This window comes from Cuculus canorus, chromosome 4 (assembly GCF_017976375.1).
Source record: "Cuculus canorus isolate bCucCan1 chromosome 4, bCucCan1.pri, whole genome shotgun sequence".
Classification (NCBI taxonomy): domain Eukaryota; kingdom Metazoa; phylum Chordata; class Aves; order Cuculiformes; family Cuculidae; genus Cuculus; species Cuculus canorus.
Window position 1 is genome coordinate 30,791,177 of NC_071404.1, and position 26,165 is coordinate 30,817,341.

Sequence of the window (26,165 nt, forward strand, 5' to 3'; positions counted from 1 at the left end):
AGCATTCTGAAACTGGTAACCAAGTATATCCTCTTCTTTTAGGCCAAAGTACAGCAGTAGCATTGATTGGGCTATATGGTAATGTTTACCAATTGAACTGAAGAGGCTATTTACTCAGAGGCAATTTCAGAGGAAGCATTTTAGACTTGCTTTTAGCAAAGAACTTCTTACAATCTTAGTAACTGGAATGACTACCTGCAGGAATAACTCCTTGCAGATTTATAGTTTATAGGCCATTTGGCAGTTGTGTCTATCAATAGACTTGCTTTTTTTCAGTTCTTTTATATTTGCAATACTTATGAAGTAAGTAACAATTTCATGCACTTATCAGATTCTTTTCTAAAATGTCATAAGAGGACATTCAGTAACAGCCAAAATCAAGACAAATGTGGATTGAAGACGGTAATAAAACATTTGCATGTGGCAACTTACTAACTTTGTATATAAGAATTGTACACCAATGCACTTTAAGACCAGTGGCTTCTATCACATGTTAGAGAATCAGCACTTAATTTGATTGCCACTTCCTCATGTGTGCAAAAGCAATCCAATTTTACAAGAGTATTTGCAGAGGAGATTTGAGACAATGGCTAAACTTGATTACTAGATACCACAAGGTCTTTAAAAATCTTCAAAATAGTGAGAAAGACCTTTTGTCAGATATGGTTAGCATCTTTAAGTTTATAGACAATGAAAGATTTAGCTGTTCAGGCTGAACATACTGAAAGCAGACATAGCAATTCTCTTGAGCATCTCTTGCTATATCAGAAGGAATTTGGAGCACAAGTCAACAACTCTGACAAGGAAAAAAAAAGTCTGAGCAACCTGTGATGCTGCAGTTATGTACAGCCCTACCAGTGTGCTGTCAAGGATGGTTCCACATCAGGAAGGTGCTTTTCCTCCAGGTGTGCCTAATCTAAAGTGTGGGTTTGGGTCTCTCACCTGAGTTTTCAGAATGTCCCTAGAGCAATGTAAATAAGCATGTCTTCTCATCAAACATCAAAGAGCTCTTTCTTTTTCCCCCCTAAGAATTTGAGAAAAGGAGCCTTTTATTCTAATAAGACAGGAGTTTAAAGTGTGCATGTAAGTATCTAAAATACATAAACAAAAAAGCCCTGTACTGGCTTTGTGGAGTAGAGCCCATGTCCCTGGTGATCTGAGACTGAAACCATTTTTCACTCTTCTGTTTTAACAGATGCAAAACAGAAGAGTTATCTTGTCACACTTTCTGAAGTGCTTTAAGCTCTTCCTATTAAAGATAACTTAAAATTATTCACCTCTTTGGTTCATCTTCACTAAGTCTGAAACAACTAAGCAGTCCAAGTCCTAATTTCAAACACAAACACAGGAGCATAATATGATCTCACAGATGTTTCAAGTGTTGTCTAGGAACGGAGGATGTAATGAAGAGATTATTAAATTTTTCAGAAATTACTACATACCTTCAAAATTCTATCCCATGTGCAGATTTTACTGCCCAAAGGTAATCTTTACTGGGAAACAGTGTACACTTAGCAGGTGTTACAAGAGAGACCTTTTTTTCGTCTTCAGGTATGTAAATACCTCTGAAAATGTGCCCAAAATTTAATTTTAAAATTTGGCTTTGGACATGCTTGCTTTTGAGAAACCAGGTCTAATTCTGCACACTGAAAAAGAAAGCCCATCATCTGATTTTTAAATCAATAGTCACATCACTACTTTGGAAAGCATGGCCTAGTGGTTACATGTCAGTATCAATTAGGACCAAGTGAACTAGTTTGTATTTCATCTGAATCAACACAGGTTTTTACCATGAACTCAGTCCAAACAAAATGAGGCTAAAATGAACTTGATTGACTGGTTATCACCATTCTCAGTTAGTCTTATTATAGCCAAAAAAAGGAAAGGAAGAACAACTTCTTCCTCTTTGCTTTTATTTAAAAGCTATTTTTGGTGAGGGACCACCTCTTCTAGAATACATCTGGTGCCCGATGCAATAAGAAATTAAATATATGATACTAGCCAGAATATACTGAGTACCAGTTTACAGTCTGTATGGTGGTGTTCTAAAAGGTGAGCACATTATAACTGGTTATAATGTAATACTAAATTGAATTTGCTGGAAGTAACAAATTCATAAGCTGTCTATTGCATTTTCTGTTTCAACAACAAAGAGCTCAGTCATGAAACATTGTTTCCCATGACATTTTTGTTTGCAAGTTGGGATTTAACACTGTGGAAGGGCGGATAAGTAAATGATAAAAAAACTGGCTGGAGAACAGCTCTGTGGAAAAGGCCCTGGGGTCTTGGCAGACAGTGAGCTGAGCATGAGGCTGCAGTGTGTCCTGGCAGCATCCTGGGATGTATCAATAAAACCATGGCCTGTAGACAGAGGGAAGGTATAACCCACCTCTATTCAGTGCTTGTTAGACAGCATTACAAAAGTGAGTCTGGTTTCAAGAACCTCCCAATATAAGAAACAACAAGGAAAAATGTAAGAAAAAACAAGTCCAGGGAGGGTCACTAAGCTGTTCAGGGTCTGGATCACCGAGCCTGTGAACTGAGGCTGCAGAACTTGTTCAGCTTGAAGAGGTGGCTCTTGGGGTCCTACCAGCAGCTTCCCAGGACCTCATGGGAAGGCAACAAGAAGATAGAGTTCAGCTCTTCACATTGTGCATGAGGATGACAAGAGACAACAGGCATATACTGAAACCAGAAAGGATTAGACTGGATGTAAGGAAAAGAATCTCTTCCATGGAGACAGTACAGCGGTGGAGCAGGTAGCCTACAGAGGCTGGGCAGGCTCCATCCTTGGAAGTTTTCAAGACCAGACTGGATAAAATCCTGAACAACCTTGTCTGACATCAGGGCTGATCCTGCTTGAGCAGGAGGCTGGAAAAGGGATCTCCAAATGTTGCTTTCAAGAGAATTTCCCTGAGTTATCCTTTGTTAAACTGTATTTCACTAATAGTTGATAAAGTCTGTAATGAGAGAAATCATTACAACTTACCAATCTATGACAAAACTCCTATTATTACTGTCAAAATATGTTTAAAAGACTTCAGTGCTAATGCTGTGATTTGGTGTTTGTTTGTTTTTTTTTCCCTAATTGCACAGTTTCTGGGTTAAAAGCATCCAGCCTTAACAAGGTACAACCTATAATAATACAGGTAGAAAAAGAAAACTGAAGTGGGCTAAATATTTAAGAATTCTGTGCACAAGAAGTTCTGTTAGCTTTCAGATACTTCAGATATATTTTATTATTGTGCAATGATTTCATGGAATTTGTTTAGCCTTTCAGAAAACACCTATTTTCCTGTTCAGGCATTGGACATGAATATCTGTGTCCCTCTACAATGGTGTACAGCCTTCTTGACTGAATCCCTGTCAGAGGAGATTTTCAGTACCCAATCCTATCCTTCACTTTTTAAGATTCAAGGAAGCCACATACAATAGGCAATCAAGAGGAGTTTTAGAAGCCGTCTGACTTCCAGTCAGAAAGCTGCAGTCCCAGGATCTACTGTTCCCTCCAAAACCTAAAGAAAATGGCCACAGCACCTTAAGATTAAAGACACTTGGGCTTGGCACAGTGTTATGTGTATTTTCAAGTTTACTTGTTTATATCCACATGCATACAGTGAATATAGTGTGACTTCTAAAAGTAATTTATTCAGAAGAACAACTACAGTAGTGTGCGATTACTGAGCCACTAAAATGCCAAAAATCATGACATGGGCAATTTTACTGCACTTTGAAAAAAATAAAGTAAACTCAACCACTAAATATCTTGGCATGAAATGTCAGCATTGGGTATCTGCTGGCATCACGAACCTTTTTTCTAGTGATGAAATAAATGACAATGGAATAAAAATGTATCTGTTAGCATTTATTAGTATTTGGCAAACGTGCATATTCTGGCAGAGTTTCTGTAACTGTTTTTAGTGTGACAGACTGAAGTGTGAATGCTCACCTGAAATTTTTATTTAGAAAGCAAACACTCTGCTAAAAGAAATTTTGTAACTGTTGCAACATCAAGGATAAGTGGAAGATTCTCTAGCTATGAACTAGTACTTCATATTAAGGTCTCACAAAAATACTAATAAGATTGTTCTGCTAAACCTAGATACAATGTGTACAAAAAGGAACAATTAATAATTCATTTTGCCCAGTTTATTCTAGAGTTCTGGCTAGAGATACTGTGAAGCAGCCAGAAAACTAGTAACTGTGTCAATTAACTTGTATTTCTCTCCAGTTTATGTGGAAACTGATATCCTGTAGCCAGCAGGTGAATATTTTTGTGTTCCTTCTAGATTGAAAATAAACTTTGTATGGATGACCCTTTAGTGATTTTATGAAAACAGAGCATCCAGTGGGTACTGCTCATAGAAAGAGCAGTTGTCTCACCAGAAGGATGGGATGTCATCCAGAGGGACCTGGACAACCTGGAGAAGTGGGCCTGTGTGAACCTCATGAGGTTCAACAAAGTCAAGGGCAAGATCCTGCACCTGGGTCAGGGCAATCTGCAGTTTCAATACAGGATGGGAGATGATGTGATTGAGAGCAGCCCTGCGGAGAAGGACTTGGGGGTGCTGGTTGATGAGAAGCTTGACATGAGCTGGCAATGTATGCTCACAGCCCAGAAAGCCAACCATGTCCTGGGCTGCATCAAAAGAAGCGTGGCCAGCAGGTTGAGGGAGGTGATTCTGACCCTCTATTCCACCCTTATGAGACCCCACCTGGAGTACAGTATCCAGTTCTGGAATCCTCAACATAAAAAGGATATGGAGCTGTTGGGATGGGCCCAGAGGAGGCTACGAGGATGATCAGAGGGCTGGAGCATACAAGGAAAGCTGAGGAGGGAGTTTTTACAAGGGCATATAGTAATAGGACAGTGGATAATGGCTTTAATCTGAAAGAAGGCAGATATAGATTAGACATTAGGAAGAAATTCTTCATGATGAGGGTGGAGAGGCACTGGAACGGGTTGCCCAGGGAAGCTGTGGACACCCCCTACCTGGAATTGTTCAAGGCCAGGTTGGATGGGGCCTTTAACAGTTTGATCTAGTGGGAGGTGTCCCTGGCAGGGGTGTTGGAACTAGATGATCTTTAAGGTCCCTTCCAACCCAAACCAATCTATGATTCTCTGATTCTGTGTTTTTTAACTGATCCAAGTTTGTACTTAATAACTAAAATGTTGTATTAATGACTTAAACCCTATTTTATTTTTAGAGCAGCAACTCTCCTAAATGGGTGTTCATTAAAATACAACAGAGCAGTTGTTTTATGTCCAGGAAAAAATTATTTATTACAATGCTGAACATTATGAACCAATGGTGTTAATATTTATTTAGGGCTAGACTAAACCTTCTGCCCTGTTTATGTGATAGCACATATTTCTCAAGAGAAATAAGCTGTGTTAGTCCCTGACCAGATGTGGATATTCACTATACCCCTCTCGCAGGCTCTGTTATAGCAATATTGCTAAGTCACTAACAACAGTTCACTATTCCCTACAAATATTTGAGGATAAATTTGGATGTCATGAACTAGGTTTGTAAAGAGACCTAGGCAATATTTCTAAAATAGACTTATAGTCATTTCACCTTTGTTTCGGGAACAGTGCTCTAGAAACTGAAGTTGGACCCAAATTACAACCTTCACAGTGGACTCATCATACTGAATATTGATATCTGTGTTAGAAGCCATCTTGACTCTACAGTTAGTGAAGAGTTAACCAATACCATCCATGAAATCTCCTGTGTAATTCACAACAGTAAACCAAATGCCAAAGGTTCACATGTTGATTATTTTTATACTATAGATGAAGAAAACACCACTAACACTGATAAAGATAACTTTGTTATTGACAGGTGAGATGAACAGTCCATCCCTCAAATTTCTTCATACTTTGTGGATAGAATTTGAGACGAAAAATCACAACAGGCACCAAGGTAAGTCAAGGCATGGGAGTACATAAATTACTCAAAAGAAAGACAGATGCATCTGAAAAAGCAGTCTTTTGAAGCTGCACTCTTCTGGCCCGCACTCTTGATTTAGGCACTGATAATCCCATTCCTGAGTCAGCATTTGGCTTGAGCTATCAATTTCCGTGACTATGTACATTGCTTGATCTTAACTTCTACATTAAAAAAGTTCATTTGTTAGATTTTTTTTTCACCATTGACAGAAATGTCAACAATATTGAGACGTCTTAAAAATGAATTACTCAGAAATAGTTGATGCCACAGTACATCATTTGCAATGCCCTAATTCACATAGCGCGAAGCAATAGTGTACACAGATAGGCATGACTGATGTTCTGCTCGGTACAGTGATCATTTATCGATTTTTGCCAAAAGGACTCTGCCTGCAATTGCAGGTTGTGTTGCACTTTCCACTGTAGAAAGGATCTAAGTGATTGGTTGCACATAGGAGAAACAGTTGAAAGTATCAAAATATCTGGAGTCTACAGAATATAAGCCTTGCCAAAATGGGTTTTTATTTATGTATATAGAATTTATGGACCAGAAACATTGAAATATCAGCCTTTCTACTTTCTTGTATTTCTTATTCCATTCCCGGATGAAACCAAATACAATTAAGCAGGAAAGAGGGAGCTACAAGAAATTATTACTTCAAATTTCTCAAAATGAAAAAAGATGTCTGACTGGACAATTTGAATGATTTTTAATCCAATTTTAATTTTAATCCAGTGCTATCCAACTTTACCTACTGTGTTATCACTGTCTGCAGTAAAATAAACAACTTCTTTTGTTCTGTGATATTTTGTAAGATATTTTAATCTCTTTGTAGTAATATAAAATAGAAGGAGTTAGATCATTGCTATTTACAAACAAATATCAAAATTTGTATTTGTTTTGTTCTCTTACACCAGACATGCAAATACGCTGTATTGTGTTTTGAAGGATTTCACACCTTAGTTATGACTTTGTCATTCATGAGTCTTATGCTATGTCATTTATCTGTTTAACAATGATCAAACAAAGGCTAGTTAAATTGCAAAACATGAGACCTGAATGTCTGAATCAAGATCCAATCACATTCAAAACAATAGCACTAATAGCCCTAGAACCAAGTGCCTTCAGTCAATATGCCTGATCTAAATCACCACCTCCCTATAAATGCTTAATATTTCCCCAAAACCTTCTTGTGAGTTTTTGAGCTGCAAATACTTGCACAAAAGCCAAAACCGGTTAAAAGGCAACCACAATTCCATTCACAATCTAGCTTTTGCTCACATACATGGAAATATCAGCAAACTGACTCCACATGGCATGAAGTTCCACCTAATATTTGTAATATTAAGTATAATGCTGTCCACAAAAAAACATAGCACTGAAGTCTGGGCAGGAAGAAGGAAGAGAAAGACAGATTCATATGTGTATCTATGTGTGATAAAGTGTATGTCAAAAATAAATTTATTTCATAATATCACCAACACGAATATGATAAGTAGTTTTGATACTGAAGAAGCAAGCATAGAACTTAGTTTCTGATTTTACAATCCTCTAGCTATAACAAACACTTGTTGCAGCTCTGTTCCTCTGGTATAAAACTTGGGTAATTACATCTTTATGCCCTGAAGACTTTTCATTTCAGATAACTTTTAGTCTTGCACGGTACATAATTGCTAACGACGTACAAATCTTACAATATTGCACGGTTGCTTGACAAAGAATTTAAAATTAGCTGCTAATAGCAGGGCCAGTTACAATCAATTCACATGTTCGGACATAATCTGAAGGATGTAGCCAAATATGACCTTTCTCAGAAAAAGAAATACCAAATAATACCATCTGCAACATCTATAAATAAAATGAATATTAAATATGGGCCACAGTTTGGGAAATATTTATGAACTTCATCAGCTAAAATAGCAACATCCTGACCAGACTGCTCCATAGTTTTTACAGTACTGGTTAACACTGCTGTGTCTTTTCTCTCAAAATGCTTTTTTTTTTTTTTCTCCAACCTATTCCTCTCCCTTAATAAGCAAAAGGAAAGAAGTAATCCAAACCCGGATACAGCAAGAAAATGTTACCAAATAAAATTAGACATAAATCAGAATGCTAGGTGGCATTTGGATATTTTTAAGGTACTTTTCAAGTGATATTTGAAATACAGTAGCAAACTACTATTACAATAAATTACCAAGAAACCAACGGAGATTCCAGAGAGTTACAGTGCTAAGAGGTGTTCCCTAGGGTTTATAAAAACAATACACCTGTTTAACAGCGTCTAGCAGGCAATCACTAGTATATTATCATACCAACACCAAAGCACATATATTGTTTAGAGAATGCATAAAACAGAATAGAAAAACAACTCCTTAATATCAAAAGAAAAATTATCATCTCTGGTAAAATACTCCAGATAACTGAAATTTCCTGCCATTCTTAAGTATAGACAGTAGAGTTCACACTAAGTCATCTAATTCCACAGACTTGAACAAACCCATTGACATCCATATTTGTAAATAAACACATCAAATTAATAAAAATAGATTTTAACACCATGTAACAAGTGAATAAGTAGAGGAAAACTAACATGTAAGGGGCAGCTGCAATTCAGCTGGGTACTGTAGAGGATAGTTTCAAACATCTTTATTCGTATCACAGAAAGCTGGACTGCTTTCTCAGAAAGAGAAAATATACTATTCAGGACACAATGAATAACTTTTACACAGACTTGTCAGGTCTGTAAACCTACACATCTAAAACCCCATGGCTGAAGCTCATCTTTTGTCACTTAATTAAGTAACACACTATCCCACAAAACAAATACCAGGAAATGAGAAAACAAGTAAATATTTACTCACCAGCCTTTTCCTTCTCTGAAATAACTGGCATAGCCTGAAAAAAAAGAAAAAAGAAAGACACTCTTATTAAAAAATAAGACTATTAAGGAAACATTACAAAACCTTAAGGTAGATTTTATGAGTGTCCAGAAGGTCTGGAAAGCACTGAGGTCTCACTGTGTTAAGCACTCTGGAGAGAAATATATAATTCTCATTTGAGTGGTTTATAATCTCTTATGAAACTAATTAGTGACAAAAACTGAGAAAAGTGAGGACTGAGAAAGAAGGGAGGAGATGGAGTTAACAGGATATCCCAACGATCACATTTTGAAATCACCCTGCAATACATGCCCACAAAATTCCACAGGGAAATTACTAAGTAAATCTGAAGGAGTGAAGACAAAAACTGTGTGGCTGAAGATGAGACTAAAGTGCAAATTCTTTTTTCGCAGAACCCAAGTAGAGTTCTGCCGTTGACTCCATATAGTTAGGACTCCAGCTCAAATGTACGCTGTTAATAGCAATTACTTAATTTTTGCATTATTTTTCAGAGACAAGTTGCAGAATTATTTTCACATTGGCTGTAATTGGTTTTGGACTAAAAAAGTGGTGGTTTTTTTGCAATGGATGCAAAAATCTTCCACATTATGCTTCTTTTTTTAGACGAATGCAGAAGAACTTTCTGAGTGTACTTTCCCTATAACAAGTAGGTTATAGATTGGATGAATACTAAAATGGAATTTATACAGTACACATAAACAGAATTAAAGAATGTGCAGATTGATAAAGGTAAGAGGCTGGATGAGAAATCAGATTGGATATGCAAAGCATACAGAACTACCATGTGAGCTGAAGTATCAATTTTACATCATTTTAACTCCCATCAGTTTAACATTTTTGATGAGCATATTGTCCTGATGCAGATTTCACGGAAAAAGAAAAAGGGGAGTGATGGACAAGAACAACAAAACAGCCAGTTTCAGATCTGTAGAGTTCCTGAGACAGACTTTGAAAATTTCATTTCAGAATTCAATATGTTCTGTTGCTTGAGTTTGACTTTCAAAAATGTCGTACGATAAGACTAATATTACTCAAAACAACAGCAGCCCCTTGCCTGAAAAGCATTTCCCTTGCTTTGTACAAGTATATTTTATTTCAGAAGAACTAGTTTTCTCCACTAATGCAATTAAGGCATTAACTTCCACAGACTGAAAGAAGTTAATATGCCAAAATAATAATAAAAACACAGAACGAATTAAGGTATCAGTTGCAAAGAAAGACAAGGTACATTATATAAAGAATTTTTAAAAATAAGTGATAGAATTTAGAAAATCAATATATAATTCTCTTCTCTTTCTCAGACCTAAATGGCCACACTGGCTAACAAAAATAAGACATTAAGAAAATAAGAAAGAAACCCCCGGATTCACTATCAGATGTCCCAGGAGAAAATTTGTAAGGAGAGAAATTTGAAAAGAGAAGTGAGAAACAAGCAAACAGGGAAAGAAAATCAAATGGAAGAATAAAAAAGAACAAGAGAATACTAGCGTAAATGGAATGGAAAGATCAGGACAAAAGAAGGACAAATGGGGACAGGATATTAGCACATTTTAATTTTGAACTTTGTTAGCCAGAAAAAGCAAAGAAGATGTAATGATGTCCTTTAAGATACGCTTAGAAGGCAACACTGAGATGACTGGAGATGTGACAGCAGCATCAGCATTGAAATCATAAGCTGTTGCATGGAAAAGAGAAAACAGTTTGATTATAAGGTCAATTTAGACCTTGTAAGGTCTAAAATGCAAGGCCAACATGAACAGCTGTAATTCAGCGGACGAGGGTAAAGCAGTTACAGGACTCAATGGAAATACAACAGTTATAAGTATGGAAGATAATATCTCTGGTGCCTTTAAGACAGACTTAAATGGACTTTGATAATGTTGTCTATAACTACAATGTGAGGTCACTAGTGGTGACTTTGGTCTGAATGACCACTTCTGAATCATCATCATTCATATCAACATGAATATTTTTTTCATGTCACCATATCAGATTTTAAAATGTTATTAATCATGTAATTTATCACTTCAAATTGTTTCCTGGAAATATACAATAATTCTAATTCACTAAAACATGTTGATTTAGAACCAAATCTTAAATGACTTCAGTAAATTTGTTAGATGCTGGGCCTAGAGATTGTGAGAGTTCTTTAGCGGGTTTAGCCCAGGTAAAAGCTGTAGCTGGAAATACAGAGAACCATCATATTTCAGGAAAGAGGTGTAAGTCACAAAATTAGTACTTTTGTTAGCTAGGATGAAGAAGCACTATAAGTTTGAGAAAGTTTAAAGGCAGGATGAGGTTTGCAGATAAAATCACTTCTGTGTTTCTATAGCAATCTTGCAACAATTCATTAAGATTGATGCTAGAGAGACCAATGTGAATTATACAATCTACCAAAAGTAAGAATTCTAAAATCAAGTTAAGTGCATGGAAAAAATTCTCTTACTAGAGTATTCAGATAAAGAAATACATTTCAAAAGATAGGACCAAAAGGTATATAATTTTTCTTAGGATAATTAAGAAAAAGTCCTCATTGTGACTACCTGTCACCATCATTTTTCCCTACTTTGTAGTGCAGTATGTAAACACAGAGATTTCTTTTCATTGCCTTACTTTTCGTCCTGATATCAGACTTAGCCTACTTTTTCAGCAAAACATGGTTCCATTTCCTTCTCATGCTTTTAAAATTAGAAGAGCTAATTTTCTCTGGTTTCATATTATTGACTAACTGAGCAATAAAAATGTATAGTATTTTCCAAGAACCAAATATTTTCTCAAATCCATGTGAATCCAAGAAAGAAAAAGAAAAAAGAAATTATCTCTAAAAAAGCCCACATAGCAGCATCAAATTAATGAAAGTAAAATCTTTCTATGCTTTGGGAAGCATATTTTTTTCCAAAGAATATCAATATTCTTCTCCATGCAAAGACTGCAATTGACATGAATGTAAGGCTGAGAACATGATACTGTGGCATACTTATAAATTTGGAGTCTATTATAATAACATATATAAACCAGCCTATCCAAACCATTAATTTTTCACAATTTGAGAAATAAACCATACCCCTCAGCACCTCGTCCACAGTCCTTTAAACACCACCAGGGAAGGTGACTCAACCACCTCACTGGGCAGCCTGTTCCAGTGCCAATGACCCTTTCTGTGAAAAAATTTTTCCTGAGGTCCAGCCTGAACCTCCCCTGGTACAGTTTGAGGCCATTCCCCCTTGTCCAGTCCCCTGTCACTTGGGAGAAGAGCCCAGCTCCCTCCTCTCCACAACCTCCTTTCAGGTAGTTGTAGAGAGCAATAAGATCTCCCCTCAGCCTCCTCTTCTCCAGGCTAAACAACCCCAGCTCTCTCACCCACTCCTCACAAGACTTGTTCTCCAGCCCCTTCACCAGCTTCTCTGCTCTTCTCTGGACACGCTCCAGAGCATCAACATCCTTCTTGTGGTGAGGGGCCCAGAACTGAACACAGTACTCATGGGGCAGTCTCACCAGTGCTGAGTACAGAGGGAGAATCACCTCCCCGGACCTGCTGGTCACACCGTTTCTGATACAAGCCAAGATGCCATTGGCCTTCTTGGCCACCTGGGCACATTGCTGACTCATGCTCAGTCATCTGTCAACCAACACCCCCACGTCCTTCTCCTCTAGGCAGCTTTGTAGCCAGACTTCTCCTAGTCTGTAGCACTGCATAGGGTTGTTATACCCCAAGTGCAGGACCCGGCATTTGGCCTTGTTAGACCTCATCCCACTGGTCTCATCCCAGCGGTCCAGCCTGTTGAGATCCCTTTGCAGAGCCCCCCTACCCTCCAGCAGATCCACACTTCCACCCAGCTTAGTGTCATCCGCAAACTTGCTGAGGGTGCACTCAATGCCTTCATCCAGGTCATTGATAAAGACATTGAACAGAGCTGGACCCAGTACTGAGCCCTGGGGAGCCCCACAAATATGCCTGTTTTCTAAACTGAGTGTAATCCTGCTGAATCAAGAGAGAAAATGAGCTAAAAACTCTGTAAGAACATTCTACTGTTCCTTAAAGCCCTACTATGGGTTTAATTCTTTCTTAATACAGCTACACATACTGCTTACATGCTACCCAGTGGGAAAACATGATTGTTACTTATGAGAAATGCTCTCATCTTCAGTACAGATTTGAATTCACTGGAGACCTTCTTCCAATGAGTTCCACATGTTTGAAATGAATTGCATTCCCAGGAAGTGATTTAACATTTCTGGCAATGGAGCAATTAAACTGGATTTTCCTGCTTGGCCAGATGGGTTCACTGCAACTTCACTTTATTTCTCACTCTCTTGACAGAACTAAAGAACTGGTCAAACAATTTCCACATGAACATGTCACATGTGCCTTAAAAAAAGCAGGCACAAGCCCTTTTTACATCCCTTTCACCAAATACCCCCCAAAAGTCTCTATATTTTTAATAGTATGTGCTCTTAGCAACACCAACAAAGGAAAAAAAACAACAAACTTATCAGGTAAGCTGGTATGATTTGCCTATAAGATTATTACTGAAATATACTCAGCATTTTCTTTTTAATTAGAGAATATGATTTTTAATCTATGAAAATCTTATTTGAAATGTTGTATTGAAAATTTCTGTATGCATCATTGCAGTATTGCAACATATTCCTTGTAAATATGTCTCCAAATATGACTGTAAAATGCATGTAAAATACCATAGTGGACATTTTTCTTTAAAGTTGCAGTTGCCTTGCTCAGATAGAAATGATTACTGGTAATACTGGGTTAAGTAACCACTTCCTTTGAATCCTGTTAGAGGTCAGGTGGATAAGTGGTCTTCCAGCAAGAAAGAAAATGGTGGAAAATGATGGTAAATCAAAACTTAAAATAAACTTTTTGAACAAATGAAGAATTTTGTTTGACCAAAGCCAAAATATCTATTTTTTTCTGAGATTTTGAGACTATTTTAACAGGAAAGAGAAGTAAGTATGTAAAAAAGGTCCATAATTTTAAACAGCCACCATTCATTTTGGGCATCTGCAGTTCTTCACTATAAAAAGAGGAAAGAAAGAATCCCTGCCTGTTGCCCAAATTAGCTTCCTCCTATTCTAGCATCAAAATTTACATGTTTCATCTCTGAGCTGTGCTAAAAATTAGCACTGTAGCTCTGTACATTAGAAGCAGTTGTAGTCGGTGCATGTGTATGGTGGCTTGGTGGTGAAAGAGGGAGGCATTAACTGCAAAGAGCATATGAGAGAAGCAGTGAGAGTATGCTGAACTGCAAGACTGCCACTGGAAAAAGCTGAGGCACATCCAGTTTGACCTGAAGACAGCTTGATTCTCCCTTAACTCTAGTGCAAAGCTATTATTTTCTAATACCGATTTAAAAGCTGCAGACAAAGCCATCATAATATCAACCTAGCTATCATTTGCACTCACGAAAACATGAACAGCTCTACCACAACTGACTTGTCTGCAAAGGGCTGCAACAGATGGCAAAGTTTTGTATAGAGTGGCAAAGCTACTGTGGAAGAGCATGTAATACACAATTTTTGATATAAGGATCTAGTGACATCTATTTGTTTTTGTAGTATCTGATAAAGCAAGAAGAGTGAGTCTGTATTTAAGTTTTGCAAACAAGATATAGCATCTTTATGTTACAGCCATTAAATCCACATTTCCCCTCAGTATAATAATTCTAGGGTTTTTTTGGATTACAGATGATAAAGTGTGCTTGACACTACATGAATGATATTTTCAATGCTGCCATCCAGCCATGGTAGACATTCTACAAAGTCCTTCCATCACAGAAGGCTGTCAGATATCCAGCCTTTTTTCAAGTATGTGTTTAAGTAGACGTGCTGGGAAATTTCCTTGCCAATAAATTGATACATCTTGATTTGCAAGCGTCTGTATAGAATTCTGCCTGTTGAGATATCTTCTACTGCCCAGTGTGAAAGAAAAACTTCAGGACAAACATTAGCAGAGTGGGATTTGACTAGAAAGGGAAAACTCAGCCTTCATAATAATTGTGAGCAGGTAATTGTTGCTGAGATCAAGTCATTATACATGTCCTGTCTTATTTTTGGAAGTGCTTTTATCATAATCACCTTTTATTCCTTCAGTTAAATATTATGGTCTAAATTCTCAGATCAACAGCTACTTCTTTTATGAAAAACAGTTTTAGTAAGAATTGCGGTTTTTATTGAAATTATTTGTTTCAAGACCAAATCCATATTCCTATTCTAAAAATGTGGAAGTTTTACATCACATTAGGAGCAGAAAAGAGACCAAACTCCATAAAATACAACGTTCATAAAAAAGAATGTTATATTTAGTTTTTAAATAAGATCATTGATTTTAAGACCAGAAAAAGTTATGTAGATCAAAATGTTTCTTCTTTCTACTCAAATGATCAAAACACGTAAAAATTTAAAATCCTCAAAGGAAGAACAATCTAGTGAGGTTTGGATAAGAAAAGAAGGAGGTAATGGCAACACAATATATTATTACTGAGGAAGAACTAATAAACTGAATGACAGAGAACTTTCTTTTCCAGGAAACAGGGGCAATCTTGTACTTGAAAACTGATATCAACAATGCTCAGACAGAAAAGAATTTTTAAGCATTATATTATTTCTTGAATAGCGTATGTTCTATATTATCTGGAGTCCTTAAATAGATATTTTGTTTTATTTTATTTTACTGAGAAGAAATGATCTAGTTTGTTTTTTTTAATTTGGATTAGTAGTAGTTAAAACTAACTGAGTTATTATACAGAAAAAAAAAGTCCATTATCAGTCAGCTGGTTTGAAATTAGGGAAATACTGCAGCCCACAACTGGGAACTTCCTCACATATCCCTACTAGAATAAAATATTGAATACATATCTCTACCGAAAAATTCTTATTTTTTGAAACCGAAGCCTTTAGTGTTGATAAATCAGATTAAGAGGGTAAACATTTATAAACCATTTGCAATAAATCTAATAATTTTTGATACTCACATTTAACTGAAATCATGACAATAACGTAGAAAAAACCCCAAAGAATGGTTGTTTTATCATTCAGAATTATTTACAAAACATTATTTTATTAAACTTTTAAGTTTTAAAAGGAAGTTTTCAGTTCTCCATAATTTTTACAATTTTGCAGTTTTTTTAATCTACATAAGGAAAGAGAAACCTGTAAACTTTCAGGGGAGACCAGCCTTAGAAATGAAATTTATCATAGTCTTTCTTCTTTGTTCTCCTTTATTTCACTAAAGACTGCAATTACTTGAAGTAAAGCAGAAGGTAATTAAAATCCACCCAACAATAAAGCTGCACCAATTAACTAAATTTTTAAAAGAAATTAATGTCATTTTCAGAGGACTCTGGCTAATTTTATGACAACACTATAAATTCAGTTCTAGTGGAAGCACAAAGCTGTATGCCTGCCGGCACATGTTCTCCTTCTGTCAGTTGTATGCCTCTTCCCAACTACTTTGTTTTCTGGCTAGATATTTCTGTTTACTTGAGCCTCTTTATGCCATTGAGGTCATGCACAGAGACCCCTTCTAGTTAGTGCGGGATGGCTGGCAGTTCTCCTTCCATGAGGCACTTGCCAAAAGCCTGCAATCAGGGTGGTCTGGGAACTTTCTGCTCTTCATTGTTCAGCTGGCAAAGTGTGACTCTTGCTGGACTGGAAGTGTAAAACAAAGATGTAGGATAGCTGTTTTGTGCTGTTTGGTGTTATTACAGACTCTCCATAGATCAGGGTAAGATCCCAATGCTCTGAAATCTGTCAAGACCACATACAGCTGGCTTATATGACAGATAAGACAACAGCATGTCAGCAGCTTGTTCAGATCATTAAGTAAAATTTGGCCATTGTATAGAATTAAGTCCTTTCTCTTTAGGGATGCTAAAGTGTTCAGAGTAGCAGCTGCAAGTTCATAAATACCCTGAGAGTCACCATCACACACTTAGTGAAACATAATTATGATTTTTTTAAATGACTATTTGTTAGACCTCAGCTTATTTGCATAACAAGACATAACTTGGAATAAAAACAAACGTGTAAAATAAACTTGGTTTTGTTAATGCCCAGGAGTTCCACAGGTGAGAACCTGTGTTTCCACTTGAACTGCTCTTTAATTACTGCAGTGGACATACAGTACTTGAAAGAGAGGTCAGTTAAATTTTAGTTTAATGTTAAGGAACATTTATATATCTTTTGGTAATAACAAAACCTGTTCTTCCTCCAGTTCCACCAAAAGTATGTACTTCTTCCTTAAAGAAAACATGGCTAGAATGTTAACACCAAAGCTGAGATGTGACACACTACCCGTAGAACCGGAGCAGTCCCAAGAGTGCTCATGCTTTTCATTAATCACCAGAAATTCTATTAGGGTTCATTTACACATAGAGAGCTTTTACCAAGCTCAGGAGTCATTTGTTTAGTTAATGTTTATCTTATAAAACCTTTTACAATAGCAAACACATCAATAAACCATGAAACATTGGCACAGCTGAACTACTTGGGAACCAGAGGGTACCCAGCTCTATAAGGTAGCAGTAAAAGATAATTAAAGTCTCATGTTTCCCATTTGTTTCAACATCATGTAATGTCTACAAATGTGATTTTGCTTAAGGCCCTTAAATCTGGGGAATGCTTCTACGTGGCTGACAGAATCCCAGGTGATTTCAGCCTTTTCTCATCTCTCCATATATAATAGAATTAATAAGTCCATATTTCATATAAATAAAAAAGTATTTCAATCACATGATGATAGAAAGTAAAATTTGTTACATGATGACTATAAATTACCAAATACCTTTGAGTACTTACTTGTAGAGTAAAAGGGGAAATGAAAATGAAAAGAATTGTACCATTCCTATGTTTCCCTAGCCACCTCAAAAAATCCAAAGGAGCTCTTTGCTTTTCATACCAAGAAAAGCAAGTAACTGAATAATTTTGAAGGGTGTAGACATGAAAATCAGGAAGTTCATCTCATTGCTGCAAATGCCAGTCTATCATAATACAGAACCTCCATGTTCAAGAGCTAACCGAGAAAAAGTTGGCAATACAAATCATCAGATATGTAAATGAGCAATCTGATTCTAATGATCTTTCTTTGAGGCCAGCCTAAATCTGATGGCTAAATCCAATGGTTGATAGTTACAAATTCCACTAGCATCTCCTGCATTCATATCTCACTAAGGTTAACAGCAATAAAATCATATTTTATTTTCATGAATGTTAGATAAGAATGATTGGTATTTACACTGGTCAAGGATGTCACTATGTTCAGCTTTATGTTCTGAAAAAGAAAATCAGTTGTAAAGCACTGCTGCAACTTATTGACACCTGCTGGGAGGGACAGCAACTATTGGGACCTACCAACACTTTGATCCTGTGTCAGTTTACTGTCTTGAATCTCTGCAGGCCACCCCAGCTGGCTACTTTTCCCATTGTTAGCAGCAGGCTGATTTTTAAAACATGGTATGCATGTTTTGGCACAAATCTTTATGCTCACAGTCTCAAGTGAATTCAGTCACTGTAATATTACATTTGTTGGACCAGGTGGGAAAGGACTGAAAGCAGATCACCAGGGAAGCTCTTGATCGTGAGTTTTATTCAGGCATAGAAGAATAAACTACTACAAAAGCTCCACTGCTTCTATGATGATGACATCTTTTACTTTCCGCAGAACATCATAGTTCTTTGCTTGGTAAGCTGAAGAATCACATGAGAGTGATGCTAAGTCTGTAAAGGCTTGTGGTGATAGGACGACGGGGAATGGCTATAAACTGGAGAGGGGCAGATTTAGGCTTGATATAAGGAAGAATTTCTTAACCATGAGTAATGAGCCACTGGAACACGTTGCCAGGGAAGTTGTGGATGCCGCATTCCTGGAGGTGTTCAAGGCCAGGCTGGATGGAGCCTTGGGCAGCCTGATCTAGTCAGATGTCCCTGCCCATGGCAGGGGTGTTGGAACTAGATGATCTTTAAGGTCCCTTCCAACCCTAACTATTCTATGATTCTATAATTCTACTCCAGGTGAGGTCTCAGAGTGGAGTAGAGAGGGAGAATCACCTCCCCTGATCTTCTGGCTGGCCTTCTTTTGATGCAGCCCAGGATACAACTGGCTGGCTGTGCAGTGACATTGCCAGCTCTCATTAATTAGCACCTCCAAGTCCTTCTCCACAGGGCTGCTCTCAATCACTGTCAAGCTAGGATCTTTGATGTCATAAAAACCCAGAAACCAACAAAAGTATATGTACATCTATGAAGTTTTGCTCATGCAGCTGATATATTTTAAAAGTTTGAGATGAAGGAAAGGTGTTTTTCAATTAACTGCAGAGAACTCTGGGTTCCATTCACAATAAATGGAGTAGCCATAAATGCTGCAGGTTAAAGTTTGGATGAGCTTACTGCATGGTTAAGACGACAGGCTAGCTAATTGATTTTCTTAGAGTAAGACTGCTGGGGATAGTCATGGTCTGATATTAGAACAAGAATACTAGTTGGGCAATCTTTAAGCCCCTTTAAGTATTGCAAACATCTCATTTTTCTCATCTTTAAAATGTAAATAATAATGCTTTCCTATTAAACGGGATGTTTGGGGGGCTTTCAGGTGCTTAGAAAAAAATTCTGCAAAGCAGTCTGATTGTTCTGTGAGAGTTTTCTATGCATTACGTCTACCAGTGTGGTATATTACAAGATTAACACATAAAAAATCAATCGTAATTTTTAAATGTAGACACAGTTTTATCTTACAATTACTAAGTTTTTTTACTGTAAGTCACCTAGCATGACATGCATTTCTGTAGCTTGCATTCTGATATAAAAATTGTTTCCAGTAAGAATTTCCATATTTTAGTCCTTTTTTCCTAAGATTTTGATTGTAGTGTTAATTGTTTTGAGTGGGTGTTAATGTGGACAGAGTTTCTTACGTTCTAAAAAATGACACTGTATTCTTTGTCTTCATTAACAGGTATAATAATTTTTATATTCAAATAATTTGTAGCCATAGCTTGTGAAGGATATGCTTTGTCTGCAATATCTTTCTTTTGTAAGCTACTTCTATGGGATACTTAAAACCGGAGATATTCAATATTCCCATTCATTTATCTAATATAAGTTCCAAACACTGTTATTTTCCATAGATGATATATTTCTAATTCATGAAAAAAAAAAAAAGAAATCTTTACTGATACAAAGCACAATTCTGCTAAAGTCAGTAGGAATTTTGCCAATTACTCCAGTTAGCAATGACTCAAGTAGGCGCTGCCTGACTCATAATCTTCCTGTCTCTGCTGTGTCCATTTCCTTGTTAAAGACACAGCTCCGTGTGTGCATATATGGATACACATAAAAGATAATAAAACCTACTCTTAAAAGCCAGGATTTATAGCAAACTTTTTATTAATTGCTACATTTACTATGAAGATGGCCCTTTTAAGATCCTTCCCTTTTCAGAAGTTCTAAAGTTGTTTTTCTTTTACAGGACCACTTTATTTATTTTGTTTTGACTTTTATTTTTGGTTTCTTTGCTTTGGTTTAAGCAAAGAAGTATCTCATCGACATCTGTGTTCCCACACTATTCCCATGGAAATCTCACTCAGGCTTGCAGACAGATGCATTGCAGATTCCGAGAGCAGTAAGTGGGTCCAATTCTGCCAAGTACCTAGGGCCTCAGTTAAAGATGTGGAAAGAAAACATCCAACCCTGGTCAGTCCCACAGATTATTATTCTCTATCGATTTTCCAAGTAGATAGTAACAAAATCCAAACAAGAAATCTGAAGGCAGTTAAAAGGGACTTCAGGACCTTGGGACACATGGTAAGGGATAGAGGACACAGGTAGTGTTCTCATCTATCATTCCAACTACAGGGAATGTTGAGGGGAGGAATAGGAAGAGCCAAGAAATAAATACCTGGCTCTGAATCTGGTGTAAGGAGCAAAACTTTGAGTTCTTTGATCATGGGTTGGCCTACACAGCATCAGGCTTGCTGTCCAAGGATGGGGTACACTTGTCACCAAGGGGCAAAAGGGTGATTACCAAGAAGCCAGCAGGGGTCATTAATAGAGCTTTAAACTAGATATGAAGGGGGAGGGGAACAAAACCAGGCTTGATAGAAAAAGTCCTGGGAATGGCATTCCAGTGTTTGGGGAATGGTGTGCTGGTCTTTGGTCTACCACCTCAGAGGAAGTGGGGCATAGCACTTCAAATGGCAGCTCAGATGTAAAGATTACTGATGAACTAGAAAATTCGGTGAGTAGTCACTTAGGAACTGAGACTATTACCCTTAGAAGTGTAGTGGTTTAACAGCCCCGCTGAAGTGCTTCTACACCAATGCATGCAGCATGGGCGATAAACAAGAGGAACTAGAAGTAACTGTAAGTCAAGAAGACTATGATATAATTGCCATCATGGAAACGTGATGGGATGACTTGCATAACTGGAGTGCTTCTATGTCTGGCTATAAACTCTTCAGGTGTGATAGGTGAGGAAGTAGAGGAGGTGATGTAGCCTACTATGTTAGTGTTTTGATACCCTAGAGCTTGATAACGGTAATGATAGGATTGAGTGCTTCTGGGTAAAAATCAATGGAGCACCTAACAAGGCAGACATCGTGATGGGAGTCTGTTATAGACCACTCAGCTAGGAAAAAGAGGCTGACAAGTTATTTTACAAGCAACTGCGAGAAGTCTTGCGATTACTGGCCCTTGTTCTTGTGGGGGACTTCAACTTGCCAGATGTCTGCTGGAAGTATAAGACAGCAGAGAGGAAACAGTTTAGGAAGTTTCTGGAGTGTGTGGAAGACAACTTCCTGACACAGCTGGTGAGTGAGCCAACTAAGGAAGGTGCACATCGCTGGACCTGTTGTTTGTGAACAGAGAAGGCCTTGTGGGAGATGTGATGGTTGGAGAATGCCTGGGGCAAAGCAATCACAAGATGATAGAATTCTCAGTTAAAGGAGAAGTAAGGAGGGGGATCAGCAGAACTGCCACTTGGTCTTCCAGAGGGCAGATTTTGGACTGTTCAGAAGGATGGTTGATAAATTTCCATGGGAGGCAGTCCTTAAGGGCAAAGGAGCCCAAGAAGGCTGGATGTTCTTTAAGAAGGAAATCCTGGTGGCACAAGAGCAGGCTGTGCCTGTGTGCTGGAAAATGAGCTGGTGGGGGAGAAAACTGTCTTGGCTGAGCAGAGTGATCTGGGTGGATCTCAGAAAAAAGAGGAAAGTGTATTTATGATCTTTGGAAGAAAGGGCAGGCATTTCAGGAGGACTGCAGGGATGAAGTGACATCATGTAGAGAGAAAATCAACTAGAACTAAGATTGGCCAATTCTGTGAAAGATAATAAAAAAATCTTTCTACAAATACATCAACAACAAAAGGAGGACAATGAAGATTCTCCATCCTTTTGCAGGGGGGACATCAGTGAAAAATGATGAGGATAAAGCTGAGGCCTTGTCTTCTTTGCCTCGGTCTTTAGTAAGGTAAGATGTTCTCTTAACAGCCAGAAGACAGGAAGGGAGAGCAGAACAAAGCTCCCTTGATCCATGAGGAAATGGTTAGACCTGCTTGGCCAATTAGACATTCACAAGTCTGTGGGGCCAGATGGAATCCACCCAAGGGTATTAAGGCAGGTAGCAGAAGTGCTCTCCAAACCCCCTTCCACCATCTACAGCAGTCATGTCTGATTGGAGAAGTTCCACTTGACTGGAGGCTGGCAGATATTACTCCCATTTACAAGAAGGGCTGGAGGGAGGATCCAGGAAATTACTACCTTGTCAGTCTGACCTCAGTGCCAGGGAAGGTCATGGATCAGGCCATCTTGAGTGCTATCACACAGCACATGCAAGACAACTTGGTGATCGGGCCCAGTCAGGATGGGTTTATGGAAGGGAAGTCCTGCCAAACTAACCTGATTGCCTTCTATGACAAGGTGACCCACTTAATGGATGAGGGAAAAGCTGTCGATGTAGTGTTCTTGAACCTCAGTAAAGCCTTTGACACCAGTTCTCACTGTATTCTACTTGAGAAACTGGCTTCCACTAGCCTGGACAGGCACACCCTCTCCTGGGTAATAAACAGCTGGAGGGCTGGGCACAAAGAGTGGTGGTAAATGGAGCTGAATCCAGCTGGAGGCCGGTCACAAGTGGTGTTCCCCAGGGCTCAGTCCTGGGTCCAATTCTGTTCAATATCTTTATCAGTGACCTAGATGAGGGGATTGAATGTACCCTTAGGAAGTTTGTGGATGCCACTAAGCTGGGAGGAAGTGTCGATCTGCCTGAATGCAGGAAAACTCTGCAAAGGGATCTGAACAGGCTGGACCACTGGGCTGAGGCCAACAGGATGATGTTTAACAAGATCATGTGCAGAGTCCTGCGTCTGAGACAAAATAAACCCTGTGCAGCTCTACAGACAAGTGGAAGAGTGTCTAGAAAGCTGCCTAGTGGAAAAGGACTTGGAGGTGTTGGTTAACAGTTGACGGAACATGAGCCAGCAGTTTGCCCAGGTGGCCAAGAAGGCCAAGAGCTTCTTGGTTTGTATCAGAAACAGCAGGGCAAGCAGGTCCAGGGAAAGTGATTCTGCTCCTATACTCAGTGCTGGTGAGGCAACACCTCGAATACTGTGTTCAGTTTTGGTACCCTCACCACAAGAAAGACATTGCGGTCCTGCAGCATGTCCAGAGAAGGGCAATGAAGCTGGTGAAGGGTCTGGAGAACAAGTATTACGAGCTGGGGTAATTGTTTAGCCTAAAGAAGAGGAGGCTGAGGGGAGACCTTATCACTGTCTACAACTGCCTGAAAGGAAGCTGTAGAGAGGTGGGTGTTGGTCTCTTCACCCAAGTGATAAAATGAGAGAGAATGGCCTCAAGATGCAACAAGGGAGGTTCATATTGGACATTAGGGAAAGTTTCTTCACTGAAAGGGTTATAAAGCACTTGGACAGGCTGCCCAGGGAGGTGACTGAATCACTATCCCTGGAGGTATTTAAAAGGCAGGTAGATGAAGTGGTTAGGGCTATGATTTAGTAGCAAACAGGTACAGTTTGACTTGATGATCTCAAAGGTCTTTTCTAGCCTAGGGATTCTATGATTCTGTGATTTTCCGTAATTCCCTGGGATCATACCCTAACAGTACAGTTTCTTTCTGAATTGTTCTAATGTTCTCCCAACTTTGTGTTGCAGATTACAACAATTAGTTCACAGCAGCTTCTAAGCTTTCAAAATTTTCCAGAGGGAAGCAGCACGCAAGAGTCCAAGTACACTCTTGGCTTTCATGCCAATACCAATCCCTGGAGGAAAGTTTGTATTATTCCATCTTTTAGTTAAGGAGGACCATTACGACTCTGAAACATTTTCTGCAAAAGTCCTTTTGAATGAATCTTATGTTCACATTCAGTTCTCCCATAGCCAATATTTCACAAGCATTTAAAAATATCCCTGACCATTATTGATGATGCAAAGAACTCTAGAAAACCACAAATTCCTTTTCACCACATTGAGAAAGTAGGTGTTTTTCTGAAAGCAGAGAGTCTGCAGATTGGCAGAGTAGATTTCTGACAAAATAGCTGCATTTAATATGAAAAATATTTTGTGAAAAGAATTATATTAGTAGGATAAATACAAAATTTGAAATCCATACATATTAGTTGCTAGTTTTGTACATAAATGTTAATTACAGAGTTGCCACAGGGAGGGGAGATGGCTTTTTTTTTTTTTTTTGTTTATAAAAAGGATTTCTTTCTTGCATCTTGGCAGCAAAGTAAGCAGAAATATGGCTCAGTGAAAGCAAATCAGCCAACCAACAAATAAAACAACACCACTGTACCAATCCTTCTACCAGTGCCTGTTTTTCATTGAAAAGAAGAATGTAGTACCCTTGACCACCCATGTATTTCAGACTTTCCAAACTCAGTGTTTGCATGCTGAACTTGATGAAAAAGGAGTAGTCCGTGTACAAAGCAAGTTGCAAAAACTTGCTAAGCCTGTCAAGATAGAAACATAGAAAGAAAGTTGTTTTATCTTTGTGTTTCGATTTAAGAAGAAACATAGTGATAGCAGTGCAGAGTACTCATCACCTTGCAGCTGCTGAAAGAAAAAAAAAAAACCCTTTAGTATTTAGTACCAAAGAGAGTGAGCAAAAGAAATAAGTCAACTTGCAGATAAATTAGATGAAGATTTTTCAGTCTGCCTTTTTTATACTCATTTCTCCATCATTTTGTAATTCTACTGTACTCAAAATCTAGACCATTCTGATTCACTTTTCATAGGCAAATACTACCCCCTGACATCAGGGCTTAACATGGTTTAGAAACAGAAATAGCAAGAAGTGAGGACCCAAGAGGCTATGGAATATTTAGAGAACCTGTATGTATTCCAAAATGTAGAGATAAATGAAGTCTACCCAAGCACGCTGAAAGAGATGGCTGACGTGACTGCAGGGCCAACTAATATATATGAAAAATCTTGACAACTGTAGTTATCCCTGGTGGCTGGAGGAAGACTTACACCCATCTTCAAAAGAAGAAAAGAGGCAACGATTGCAAAGCTTGTCAGTTCACCTTACTCAAGAGAATGATCATGGAGCACTCATCAGAATCCAAAGATGTGAGTGAGAGGAAGGCAATCCAGACCAATCAACATCAGTTTACTAAGAGCAAATCATCCTCGACCACCTTGATTTGCCTTCCAAGATATAATCACTGGCTATATGGACAAGAAGAAAGCAGTGAATATAACATGCCTTAACTTTAGCAAGACTTTATATACTGTCTCCCAAAGCAGTCTCATTTGGACTCTGAGAAAGTATGAGCAGAAGAGCAGATGGGTTGAAAACTAGCTGGTCTGGCATTGTTGAAAACCATCAAACCATTAAAACTGATGTCTTCAGCTAGGGTGTCTAATTCAAAACCAGTTTGTCTCTTAGATTTTTTTATAATGAGGACAGAACTCATTTGTTCTGAGTTCATAATGGCACCTGGATGCATCTTATAAATGCAGGACAGAATCAGAATGTTTAAGAAGATAATGTCAAAAGTTGCTGGACATGGAAAAGAAGCTCTGCACTCAGTCTGAGGAAATTCTGTGAAAATCAGTGAGATTTCAAGGAGTCCCCAGAATATCAAAGGATTGGGACACTGAAACACAGGGAGCTTGGTGGAAGCTGAAATAATTCCTGTTACGTGTGCTGAGTTTGGTTTAAGTATCTGCTAAGTGTGAGAATTTCTTGTGAAGGCATCAAAGAAAGGCAGAAATTCAAACTTGAAATCAAGTGGGAAAAAGATGTTGGCTGAAAGCATACCCTTACAGATGCTGCAGGTAGA

At 38.1% G+C, this 26,165-nt stretch overlaps 1 protein-coding gene across 1 annotated transcript in view; it reads right to left on the reverse strand.

The window, feature by feature from the left end:
• DLC1 (DLC1 Rho GTPase activating protein) overlaps positions 1–26,165 on the reverse strand; it is a 221,963-nt gene that overhangs the window by 119,192 nt on the left and 76,606 nt on the right. The window contains exon 5 of the mRNA XM_054065280.1: positions 8,819–8,852. Within this exon, the coding sequence (XP_053921255.1) occupies positions 8,819–8,852 (34 nt within the window). The remainder of the gene's footprint in view (positions 1–8,818; positions 8,853–26,165) is intronic.